We start from the raw sequence: 13,227 nt of genomic DNA, 5'->3' as shown, positions 1-13,227 counted from the left end.
CATCCAGGTCCCAAGTGTTAATAACTTAGCTGCATCTTTCTTCCCATTTACACAAAGTAACACTTTGAAAATGTGTTTCTCACATGCTCTTTCAGACTCCTTGATGTCATTGAACCTGTCTTAAGTGACAATGCACAGTTTTTAATCTTTCCAACCATAAACAGAATAGTGAAATGAGCAGCTTGGATTTTTAACAAGGCCTTTCAGAATGACTTGGATAGCCTTCAGGCACATGAAAGGTAAAAATGCAATTTTAAAAATAATAATAGTACTCCATGCAAAACAGAGCAGAGCGAAAATAATTGTCCAATTGTATCCATGTAAAGCCATGTGTTCCTGTTGAGGATGGAAATCAGGTCATTTTCTGCATATACTATTCATTTTTTTATATAAAATTGTAACAATTACTACAGTTTGGGGGTGAGATTATTTATCTATGGTTTGTAAAGAATGAATATGACACCTGCTCAGAGCCCACTCTTGCCAAGAGCTCATGCCTAAATATTACTCCAGTGCTAAAGGAGAAGTATTCACAAGCCCTGCTTAGCAAGCGCGGCAGTGACATCCTCAGCCAAAGTGGCAAGCTGAGGGGATTCGAGCAGGTTGATGCTTCCAGAAGAGGAGACATTGCTGAGTCGTCGGGGCGATGCCACGCTCGACCTGCTTGGGGACTGTGTGATGATCTCAGCCCCATGGTCTACACGGGCCTTTGCATGCTCCCTGAAGTTCAACTTTTGGCTGTCAATCTGTTTAAGGGAAATATTTGTCTTCATTAGTTCAAGCATCTTCACCAGTCCCCAGCTCTTTCTCCATATCCCACAGCTGATAAGAATCTGCTATCTATTCAGTTCTGCTGCTATCTATTCAGTTATGCACCCCGCCCCCTTCTTGTTTGACACCTTCTTTAACTAAAGATCCATTTTGATCAAGCTATTTCAAAATGTAGTTAGGGATTATGCTGGGCTACTAAAGTGGTAGTCGTAGGTTTTTCCATTTAGGGACATGTATGTATATAAACATACATATATGTATGTAAGAACAATTATTTAAAAATATTGGTTATAAATTTGAAAGAGAATGAAGGATTCAGAGAGAGGAAAGGAAAGGGAGAAATGATATAATTATGCTATATTTATTATATTATAATTTCAAAAATAAAGGAAATGATTTAAAAAGGAATATTTCATAAGAAATGTGTTCACACAAACACATGACTGGTTCATGGCCTCATCTCTTACCTTCACATTACCACCTCCAGGTACGTGGTGAGCATTGTCAAGTGAACCGACTTTAGCTTGGGCCTTTTCCTTGAAATCCAGTTTTACACTCTCAATTTTCACACGTCCACCACCTTCAAGAGGAGAAAGCATTTCAAATTCCTTGCTGAAATGAAATCTTATATTTATGAAAGCTATTCTCACAAAAGGAAGAACCACATAGAATGCCAGAGACATTACATTTCACTCTTGTAACTAGACATGAGAGGAATCTGTTCAATTTTCAGACTACACCATTTCCCATTATGAGTCAAGATAATGGCATTCTTCTTATATCATTGTATAGATTGCTTCACATATTATTCATTATTCTTTATCTGTGTCTGCCTTAGAAACCAGAGAAGTTTTCCTGTCATAATACTTCTAAAAATAACACAAGAAGAAAATATCCTATTGCATCTTTGCTAAAACTTTGGACATCTACTCTTTTATTTTTACTAGAACAAATTAAGTGGAAATGAAACTATTCTTTATTGATCTTCATGATTAAAAAGTCACTTGTCTAAAAAAAAAACTTTTAGGCTATAATGGTGCATTCCTAGACAGCTGTGAACTTGACACACCTAGAGTTATCTGAAAGCATCTTAATTGAGGGCTTGTCCAGATCAGAGTGGTCTGTGGCCCTGTCTGTTAAGATATCGACTGTTGATGGTTATGGCAAGGCCCAGCCTACTGTGGGAGGGACCATCCTGGAGCAGGCAGACCTGGGCTGTGAGAAATCTAGACGAATATGAGCCAATAAAGAAGTCAGAAAGCACCCAGCAAGCAATATGTCTTCATGGCTTCTGCATTAGTTTTTGCTTTACTTCCTTGTTTCCCTCCACAATGGACTGTGACCTAGAAGTGCATGATGAAATGAACCCTTTCCCCCCCTCCCCATGGCTTTTAGCTATGGTATTCAACAGCAACAGAAAGAAAACTGGGACAGTGGATATACAATCAACAAACAGTTAGTTCTCTGTATCTGCAATTCTGCATCCTTGGGTTTGAAAACACTTGAAAAAAAATTGCATCTGTATCGGACATCTGCAGAACATTTTCCTTATCATTATTTCCTGAATATTCTACCATCAAGATTTATACATTTAGATTGTGTTAGATGCTATCAGTAATAATGAGATGATTTAAAATATACAGAAGGGGAGAGAAATCTATGCCATTTTATGTAAGGGAGCTGAGGATCCAGGTATCCACATGGAGTCTCACGTCAATCATCCAGAAATGAGAGAAGACTGCGCTCATTTGTACATTTTCAACCTCAACAACTTTGCTGATGAAACGAGTCAAGAATTGCATGTTATACAACTACTTTTAAGGTCTACCTTAAATTAGCATATAGGGTGCTAGGCTATGACTTTGAATGGATTCTCATACAGATGCTGACACTGCCACTGTTAAGGTAACACTGAGACAGGCTTTTGGTCAGGCTATTTTATATATTTCTAACAGTTTGACATGTAAGAATCTGCTGATGGTTATGGCGTCATGAGCACCCTTTACAGTTGTTTTCTCCATCCCTGCAGACCCCTCTCACATGTAGGGGTTTCTTCGTTCTTCTACACAAAGTAGTTATTCAGTGCCTCTCAGACCGTTCTTAACCATGGCTGAGTGTTTGCTGATGTCTTTGACTTAGAAAGGTAGAGCAGAATCTTTTTTTATTTATCTGCACCTAAGAGATCTTCATGGAATGCTTGGTTTCAGCCACACACATTTGTTCAGAAGTGCATCTTGATCCTTTAATCAGACTTAATCAGAAATTTTCATGGGGAGTTTGATTTAGAAAAATGATTGCAAGGATCTAAGGATCTATAAAAACATTAATACCTTTCAATTTGGAATTCTTTTTCTTTTCTCTTTTCTTTCCTTTCTTTCTTTCTTTTTTCTTTTTCTTTCTTTCTTTTTTTTTTTTTTTTTTTTTTTGGAGACAGTTGTAGACCAGAACAGGCTGGCCTTGAACTCATAGAGATCTGCCTCTACCTCCTGAGTGCTGGATTAAAGGTGTGCCCCACCATGCCTGGCTCAATTTAGAATTCTTGATGTATCAAGGGGTCAGTTGTTCATTGGCACAGATTATGCAGATGATTTTCCCACTTTCGAGCAAATTTCAAGGATCAGTTCTAACCCACAGACAATGGAGTAGGCTCAACTTGACAAAACTTTCTTAATGATAGTATCCTTCCTACCAGGTGATGAAAGAGGTCTCATTAAGTTTTAATTACATGTCTCTTAGCTTGTGATGTCTTTTTTGTTCTAACTCTAAACATTTATGCCAATACCCAACTGTTTGGCCAGGATCCTCTTGTAATTGTAAGGTATTGAACTATATTTTCAAAAGCACTCATTTTTTCCTCCTGAAACGTAGGGTATATAAACTACTATGTAATTCACATGTAAGGGACATAACTCAAAATATGCATTATTTCATGGAGCATTGTTCTTCCTGTGTTTTACCTAGCCTGTGGGTCTCACTTGTTGATTGTTGGGGGATTAACTTCCTTCATAATGATTCATACAAATGTAATCGCCTTGGTTAGCTGGGGAATGTTGGGCCTTTTTAACTAAGGATATTAATTGCTTTGGAATATTATTCTTGCACTTTTTGGTAGCTTTTGGTAGAAATTGCCTTCCCAATATTCCTTTCTTTGACTGTGTGCAGTGTCAACATAGTTTGGTTAAAATGTTATTGAACTTTTTCTTAAAGAGAAAGAAAAATAATATACTAATGACACAAACCATATCCAACAAAGGAAGCTTGATCAGGCTATCTCTCTTGGTTTTTCACTAGTCTTATGTAACATTTAGACAAGCCTATTTAAATTTAGAGATATATGCCTCTGCTTTTAAAATACTTTGACAGCTACCTTCCGTAGTTATTATGAAAAACTATAATCTTCATCAGGCTTTAAAGTGTTGATATTTCCATTTGTACCCTCGGGTGCTGAACTGTTTCCTTTACTTTCAGTGTAGATATTGTACAAAGCTGCACAACAACTTTGTGAAAAGATTGCTATTGTCAAGGATCAGCACACTGACATTTCCTTTATGAATTTAGTCATTCAAATTAGTTATAGACAAACTGGATTTAGAAACAAGTGGGAGTCTGTGACAATAGCCTTTTATGTCTAGTAAATCACACACAGAATATTGCCTTTATCTCTATGATGGTTTTTATGCATCTAAACTCCAGGTGAATTTGACTAATTCTATCTGTCTAGAATCAACAAAACCAGCATTTTCTTTTGAATTCTGTAAGAAAATTGACAATGTGGCAAACTACCCAAGTTATGCTATGAACTAAACAGTAGTAGTTAATAACTCAGTGGTAGACCAGCTATGGAGAGGGTGTTTTGAAGATCTGAACTAAGGAATGTGCCCTTGTGGCTTATGAGAGTGAATGGATCCACTGGTACAATTCTGTATCCAGCAGTGCAAATACCATATACAAAGATTCAATATCCTTGACTTGTCGTGAACAACCTTTGGTACAGTGAAGACTCATTTCCAACTATTTCTAATGTAATTGTTCACTCTGAGATATGTTCTACCCATCTTTGTATCCAATCTAAAGAGTATTAATAATTTCCTATCTAGAAGTCTCAGCTCAATTATTGTTATACCTTACTTTTGACAATATTTGAGATGATAGTTAATCTACTAATCTTCATTTGGTTTAATGCCAATCAGGTGGTTAAAGCTAATTACTTTGCTATCCTGCAATCCAATGTTATGTTATAAATTGTACAGTGTGAAAATAGTCTCAAAAACATTGAACATTTGACAGTTTTCCGTTATTATATAGGTTTGGATAAATAAACCATTTGTGCTCTTCAGATAAAAAAAATGACTTATGTCATATTCATACTTTTGAAATGAAGATTCCCCACAATGGCAAGTGGGGATTTAAGTTCTACTTAGAAATACTATCCTATGAGATACCCACAGAAGAAAGGAGAGCCTAGAATCAAGTAAACTGCAACATGTTGTCTTCTGCTGAGGAGTCCCAGTGCTTTTTCACTCAAGAATGAATCGGAGAAAGAATCAGATAAATGACTTTCTTTAGTTGTGACACCCAATCCCTATTTTACACAATGCAGAAAGCATAATTTTAGGAAAAATATTGGGAAATGCTGTTCTCGATCACTGTTCTTATGTACAGACTCCATATATTTTGCAGTCTACACATTCTGAAAGAACTCTATTGTTCTATACATGTGGTTGCTTCCAGGTAATTAGGTTCACTGATCTCAAAAGGAGACTCTTTTTGACAGTTTGGACTTAAATTTCTATTCACAAAAGCATGAAGTATCAAGACCTTGAAACATCTTTTCACTCGGGGTTTTCACAAAAACATCAAGAATTCTGCTTGTTTTCTTCTTCAATCCAACTAAGTATTATTCAGTTGTTATATCCTATTTTTTTACCTGGCCTGTGACGGATGTTCTTCAGAGAGCCACATTTGGATGTCACATGGCTTAAGTCTATCTTCTTAGTAACAATTTGTACCTGTGTGAATCACAGAAAATGAACTTTAGATACCCTTGACATGGAAAGCCCCCAAGCTGAACACAAATCTGGACATCTACTCACACTTGTAACATTTAACAATCAGAAACACACGCACACACAGACACAGACACACACACACACACACACACACACACACACACACACACACACACACACTTTCCCATCCATTTCCCCTATTTCAAACTGGAAAGAAGAACCCAAGTAAGTGAAAACCCTGGAATAGAAATATTATTAGTAGAAAATAGATAACGCCATAAGAGTGTGGGGACATTTGTATTAATAAGGCAAGCGTCCCCTGAGAAAAGCCCCACCATGTTAAATTCTTCCATAGCAAAGAGCCAAGAGAAGGATGGGTTATTATTCACAAGGTGACTTTTATATAGAAGAGACTAAGGCTGTGTAGAGTAACAAGACCAGCAAGTAGACAAAGAAAGCTCTAAGTGGACTTTACTAAACTCTTCCCTTATCTTGGCTAAATAGACTTTTTCTTGTATACCGAGTTAGAAAATGATACTGCTTTTGCATTTTTGTTTCATTAAAATGTTCAATTTGTCAATATTTGAAGCAGTTTTCTATTATCCATTGGAGTGGTCCTGTGTCTGTCAAACTCCAAACATAAGAATCCCTCAGACACAGGAAATATGCACAACAAAAATGATAATTCCTCTCTTAAAGGATATGTAAGACTACTGTTTTGCAGGTTGGAAGCTCCCACCTAAGATCTTATGTTATCTGAATTTATTCTTTACTGCTGTATTTGGACCAGAGGCATTCACCACATAGGGCAGCATGGTCCATCTTCTGCTGCCCTCAAGGGAATAAATTGTATGAAAGCTTCTTCCCTGTAATATCACATGATTTCATGCACACTTATACTCATGAGAGCAACCAAGTCAGTGTGGGTACTGGTTCCAAGGCATAGACCAGTATCCATGATGGAGCCCAGTTAATACTATGGTAGCATTCTCATGGGAGAGGGTTGATGCTCAGGCTGCTTTTATTTTCAGTAACTGCTTGGTATGGAAGGGGCTAATCTTTTCTTTTTTCATGTTTAAATCCATGTCTGTCCAGTTAAAGAGTGAGAAGAAGGAATCTTAGATTACTGAAGGTTCAGGATCTGATGTTCTGTATATTACTTAAACCACAGATCACCAGACTCTCATGTTTAGATGGCAGATTCACCTTTTGTAATTATTCTTATTTTATGGGGAGACATGATTTCTTTAGCTTGAGCTTAACTGACTATTTCCACTCTGCCTCTTCCAACAGGTAACAAATACGGATTCAGTATTCATTTCTTTTCATAGGATAATATTTACACTAAATGAAAGAGGAAGAAATCCCATCAGGATAAAATATGGGCTAGCACTGCAGTCTTTTTACTGTGAATTCTAGATGAGCCATGCTTTGCCAATTTTGTGTTATTCTAAAAGACATCCCATCTTTCATGAATAATGAAGCATGGGGGATTGACATCACACACACATACTGAGCACATTCAAGGATACCAGTCTTTGCCTCAAGAGTAATTTAAATGAAGTTAGAGAAGTGTGAGACTGGCTCAGTTGTTCAGAGGAAAAGAGACAGCAATACTTCTACTGATGACTCAAAAAGCCAAGAAACAGTTAGCAGGTGAGGAGGGTAGCCATCCCCTAGAAAAACCATGATGCATCTAACCAGCTTTGCTTTCTCAACTGATCACACAGGAAAGGATGGGAAATCCATCACCCAGAGAGCAAGCCACCACACTGCTGAGGAATCAGTGTGTCATGAGGAATACAAAGAAAGAGGTGCTGGTTGTGCTGGAGGCTGCACACACTTTGAAGACATCTTTCTCAGAGGAGCATCTACTTACATTTCCACCCCCAGCAGAATGTTTGATGTTATCCTTGGAACCACATCTTGACTGAACTTTGCTAAAATCGATCTTCTTGCTTAAAATCCTAACCTAAAAGGAATTGGAGGTAACATTTTTCTTTCCAGATACTGGGCAGAGGGGAACCAGAATGCGAAGTACTATAGAGACCCTCAACTCCCTTCCACCCACGGTCATGTAGAAGAAGAAACTACACTGTAACTATGTCTGTAATTGAACGGTAGATATGTCATACAGTATGAATTCCTGTTTTCCTGGAATCCCGAAGGCCAAGAGCTCTGGAGCGTTAGGTCTTCTATATAGATATAATCTAAAAATGGGAAGAATGAGAAAATAATACTTGGGTCATTTGTGTTGGGGAGGCTGGAAATGCTGGGGCTCTGGTTTGCTCAGTGGTGTAGTACAATACAGGCGAGCCCCAAGACCTTGGAGAACATGCCAGTGTTACTCTCAGCCCAGGCTGCCTTCAGTTACTAATCACCGCCTGCATTTGACTGTTCTGTTAGCCTTCAATGCATAAGTGAGGCTCAAGCTTGGTCTGGCTGACAGCTCCAAGTCAGGATTCTCACTCATGCAAGAATTCCTGGATCCTTAGGAAGGTCAACAAAGAACCCCCTGGGGCTGCTTTGACTGTGACTGTGCCTTTTAAAAGCCCCCTGTTGGCAACAGTTTCTGAGCAACCATTATCCATTTAGTGACCATTTGGAAGCATTCCTTACATATGCGAAGTTAAGAAAACACCTAAACATCATCTAGGCTTTGGTTGCTGCCTCAAGACATGAAGCAAAATGCTTTATTTTATATCAGGAAGTCAAGCATTCATCCTGAAAACCACAGCAAATCAGGACCTGGAAAAACATTACTGTGTTTTGTAACATACTGTATGACAGTCACAGCTGTTATAATTTCTTTCATCTGTCTTTTGAACTTAGCATGTTTTGAAGGACAAACAAAATAAACATAGAAAGAATAATTTAGTTTTTGTTATGATCATTGCTATCCTTTTTTATTTTTTTTATTTTTTGGATACATCTCCCCCATAGCTTAAAAAAAAATCACATTGTTATGTCTTTAAGGTACAGTTTATCTTCTGTACAAACTCTTAATAGCTTTAGTTTAAATGTATAGTTTTCTTGAGAGTATTAACAAGTCTATGAGTGTTTGCAGAAAAGAGTCTAAAATTCAAAAGGGCATGGAATTCTATTTTTAGCTTGGCAAGGCTTAAATCACGGTGCCTGTCTAACATGAACAAGACAGCTTGTCCCTTACAGAGAGTTATCATTGGCAGCTCTCATCAGGAGCCCAAGGCAAGGACCTCTTGTCAGCATTGATATTCAGAAGACATGATGGCTAGGCTGCTCTCTAGGGTATAACAAAACTTTCAATGTAAAAGCTATGGGGATAGCACAGGATGCACAGCTACCATTTAATATACCTCGTTCTAAGAGTTTTACAGATGTGGTGGAAGTAGTTGCTTTTAAAACTTCAATCATATATTACCTTCAGAAGGCAAATCATCTCCATTTATTATGCCTCGTAATATTTTAAATAATTCTGGAAATGAAATAGAATCTATATGAGCCATTTTATTAATCTCTGGTGATGAAAGATATTTCTAATTTTATTTCATGAATTTCAGTTTAATCACTAAAGTCTCAAGTGACTCACCACTAAATCATTGGAACACCAACACTGATTCTGATTCACTCACTGTAAGAATGGAAATCCAAGTTCAGCTACACAGATCTGCCCAACCCTAACGTTTAATTAACTATTTGACAATTTTTGTGATTTCCAAAATAAATGATTTAATCCAAAAGACTCACCTTGCCAATATCATTTAGGATGTTCTAGAATCTCAAAATCCTATAATTAAAAAAAAACTTACTTTTGTTCATTTTTTTTCCAGTGAAAAACTTATCTGGTCCTTTTTTAATGGTAGATCTCTACTCAGTTTATAAGGTGAAACTGGCTTTGGGCATGAATAATGATATATTTTTTACAAATCTATGTATTGCAATAACTTCATAACATTTTTATTTAAAATGAGGCAAAGGATGACAAATAAAAATAAAGTCCCCCATGTTACATAATGACTAAATTTAAATGCTGAAAGGTGATTTTAGTCTCTTGTATTTTACTCAGATATTGGTGATTCAATAGCTTAGTTGATTTTTTTATTCAGATAGCAGTCATATAATTTTGAGGTGGTACATAAGTATAGGTCAATAATGAAATTTAGATCAGAAGTTTAGAAATTTGATCAGAAGTTTAAAATTCCTACTAATTCTATCTGTTCTTCTACCTTGCTTGAGAAGTACATAATCAATTTCTAGATATTTATATGACTCTAGTGGGACTTCAGCATAGTGTTTAATTGTGACAAATTATAACCATGATAAACTGTTCCTTTAGAAGAACTACCATTCCTCCCACAAAATAAAATGGGGTTATTTTAGGAAAAGGTCAGAAAAGAGCCAATCTAAGTAGTTACTTAGAAATTATGGAACCTGTAAAATGAAAGTTGACAAATCCTTGAAGGTCCATTTTTAGCAAAACAAAACAAGCCAGAGACATTTATCCTGGTATCAACTTGAATTTCTTGTACCCTGAGATACTTATTCATTTTAACACACTGAGGAGTCTGTCTTTATCTAAAGAAGCACATGTTGGCTCCATTGCTAATATACAGACAAAATCAGTATATATTATACAAAATCAGCACTCTGCAATCTTCAAATGCCCTGGAGGGATGGACATAAGTTGCAACAAATGTTGCTGTCTTCTCCCAGCTGAATTTGTCTCATGAGATTTGTGAAAAAAGTGGTGGACAATGATTTCCTTAGGTGTTGATTATTTCTCAGCACGTCTTAGAATGAAGCTCTCCTTTGACTACAAATTACCTGCCTTTCTCAAATACAACTCCTATTCCACTGGAATACTCATCTGGTTGCTTAAAACCATCAGTTAAAATAAAAGCAAGCCTATGTCAGATATCCTGAAGACAAGAAGTCAGCCATGTTGGTGATGTTCTAGAAGATTCACTCATCTGAAAAGTTTATATTCTCATGTGTACATGTTTGGGTTTAGAACTACTACAGTCAATTTGGAATTTAATTAATCCAGCCTATAATGTCCTCAAAATTCATGTAAGTAATAGGTCTTCTTAAGTAGACAGTGAAGTTGAAATAAATTTATGTCACATGCAGAATTAGCGTAAAATTCTAGAGGGAAAGAGTAAGTTGAAGAAGGGGCTGATTTTATCATACAGACTGTATCAATATCAGCTTATTATACAGCACAGAAAGTGTGACCTCAGCCATTGTGTTGAGTAGGCAATGCTGAGGTCTTAGAAAGTTTTATCATTTGACATACTTCAAGACTTCAGAAACAGCCCCCAACAGGACATGGAAGGGACATAGCAAATATTGTAATTCGAGACAGTCAGCAAGCAATGAGTCTTTTCAAAGTCCTACATGGTAATTCCTTCATATTGATGTTTTCCCTTCATTTAAATTTTTAGAAAATTCTAAGGCATAGAAGACCAGGTCATTGAAGTGAATTAACTTCTAAACAATCTGCCCAGCTTCCCACTGCATCCTGAGGTCTAGGCTATTCATGTCCTTGTTTGGCTGAATGAATAAATAGCAAACAAAATGGGAGAGCACAGATTTCAGTTTTGTGAATTCAAAGTAATAATTTTCTCAGGGGTTTGAATAATTGATATTTACAAACATAGCTCTAGAAGTCCGGTTACCCTACAAAAGACCTTTGAATTATATAGTTTTTCAATCTCTGTTGAATAAAGACAGGCTCACTGGTGTAAGGACCTTTTGTTTTGAGATAGCAATGGCTTTAGTGACAGAAAGGTCAACACGATCAGTAAATAAGGCTTTACAGCAGAGTGTAAAGAACTTCAGTGAATAGCTCCCCCTTTCAGACGAGGGTAACTGACATTATTTTCAATTCTAAATTATTTAATTATCCATCTATTTATCATTTACCATAGCCTTAAATAGTTAAATGAAAGTAAGGCAGTAGAGGAAGACAAGAGAAGTCACTATAAAACTTGTCCAGTTTTTAAGATTTAGAGGCCATGCCTTGCTCTCTTGTACTTCTGTCATAGATCAGTTGGCAATCTCATTGATTAAGTCTTCATATGTGAGCTAGAAAACAGTCTACCTACTCTCTTTGCCTTAGTCTTTCTTGGAGATCCCACTATCTTTGGCCCAGCTACTCTGAGAAAGACAGATTGAGGCAATAACTGAGAATTCACAAGGCCATCAATCAAATTCACAGGCATAGCCACAGCTTTGCTTTCTCTAGCCATTTAATAATGAACAGTCTGAGAAAACAGGTTCTGTTGACTGGTTCCATTTGTAATGCACAGCTACTGCACAGACATAGAACTTAGGCTGTTTCTGTTGTCAGGGTTTTACTGTGTAGCCCAGGCTGGCCTTGGACTTGGAATCTTCCAGTTGCTGTTTCCCTAGTGCTGGAATGATACACTGTGTGTAATATCACACCCCAAAGACCCTGTGTTTTTAAAATAATCCTGATAATACAGATGATGAAAGAGAGAGAGAGAGAGAGAGAGAGGTCCCAATACATGCTATTTCTTTGTTTCACAGAAAAGGTAAAACAGAAGTTGCCTAAATTTTCTTGTTACATGTTTGTTTCATATACTTCTTAAAAGGAGAATATTAATTAAGACTGATTAAATTGAGATTGAGGACCTTGCCACAGAGAGTTCCCATATAAAATATGGGATGCAGTTATGCTTTGAGTTAAATGAGCCAAGTTTGCTTTCTCCAGCGAATCCATGGTTGTGTTTTTTTTTTTTTTTTTTTTTTTTTCTCCTCAGTAGAATGAGCCCATGTTTGGGCTGACAGGATTAACATTACTTTCTGCAAAGCTCATCATATTTTCTACTAACTCATCTATCCCATCAGTCACTAGTTTGCTTCAGTTAACTGTGTTGAACTTTTCTGGTGACACAGACTTTAACATAAGAGATAAGAAACCAGTACAAAAACTGTATACAGAAAGCAACAAATATTCCAATTGGAGACAAATAACCAAGTTGCCACATTTCTGCACTCCATTGTTATAAAACCCATTTTCTACACAGAGTATAGGATTGCTTTGTCTTCTTTGATGGTTCTGGACTGGCTGCTGCTGCCCTATACTTGTAATTGAAAGCAGCATGTTAGTGGTTTTGATGTTTTTTTCTCAATGCAACCAGATCACTTGGCTATTCTATGACACCCTAACACAAAGAATTTTCCATTTATTCTATAAAGTAGGAATTGTAAAATGCTCAAGTCAAACCCTCTAATAAACATCCACACATAAAGGCTTTCTTTACTCCCAGTATTTGAGAAGATACACTCACTACAAGGGGCAGGGATCTTTGGAGGAAAATGCTACAGTGTTGAGATCTAGATATTTTCTGTAAATATAGCTCAATTGCATCTACCCTTTTTTTCCTTTGTAAATTTATTTATAGCATTCACCAAAAGTTGGGTGTGGGATATTTTCCCTCTG

General features: G+C 36.8%; 1 protein-coding gene across 11 annotated transcripts in view; it reads right to left on the bottom strand.

Annotated features, from left to right (window-relative positions):
• Positions 1–244: 244 nt before the first annotated feature.
• Map2 (microtubule associated protein 2) overlaps positions 245–13,227 on the bottom strand; it is a 58,035-nt gene continuing 45,052 nt past the window's right edge. For 6 of the 11 annotated variants that reach the window (XM_051190379.1, XM_051190382.1, XM_051190381.1 and 3 more), the window contains exons 10-12: positions 5,699–5,780; positions 1,239–1,351; positions 245–746 (exon numbers count right to left, since the gene is read on the bottom strand). In XM_051190379.1, coding sequence (XP_051046336.1) covers positions 531–746; positions 1,239–1,351; positions 5,699–5,780 — 411 coding nt within the window. In that variant the 3' untranslated portion in view covers positions 245–530. Of the gene's footprint in view, positions 747–1,238; positions 1,352–5,698; positions 5,781–7,659; positions 7,753–13,227 lie in introns of all 11 variants that reach the window. The other 5 variants (XM_051190375.1, XM_051190378.1, XM_051190377.1 and 2 more) reach the window with 1 other exon arrangement.

The sequence above is a fragment of the Phodopus roborovskii genome, unplaced genomic scaffold (genome assembly GCF_943737965.1).
Source record: "Phodopus roborovskii unplaced genomic scaffold, PHOROB, whole genome shotgun sequence".
In the NCBI taxonomy this organism is placed as follows: Eukaryota; Metazoa; Chordata; class Mammalia; order Rodentia; family Cricetidae; genus Phodopus; species Phodopus roborovskii.
Note: the sequence above shows the minus strand (reverse complement) of the source record. Positions and strands in the feature narration are given on the sequence as shown.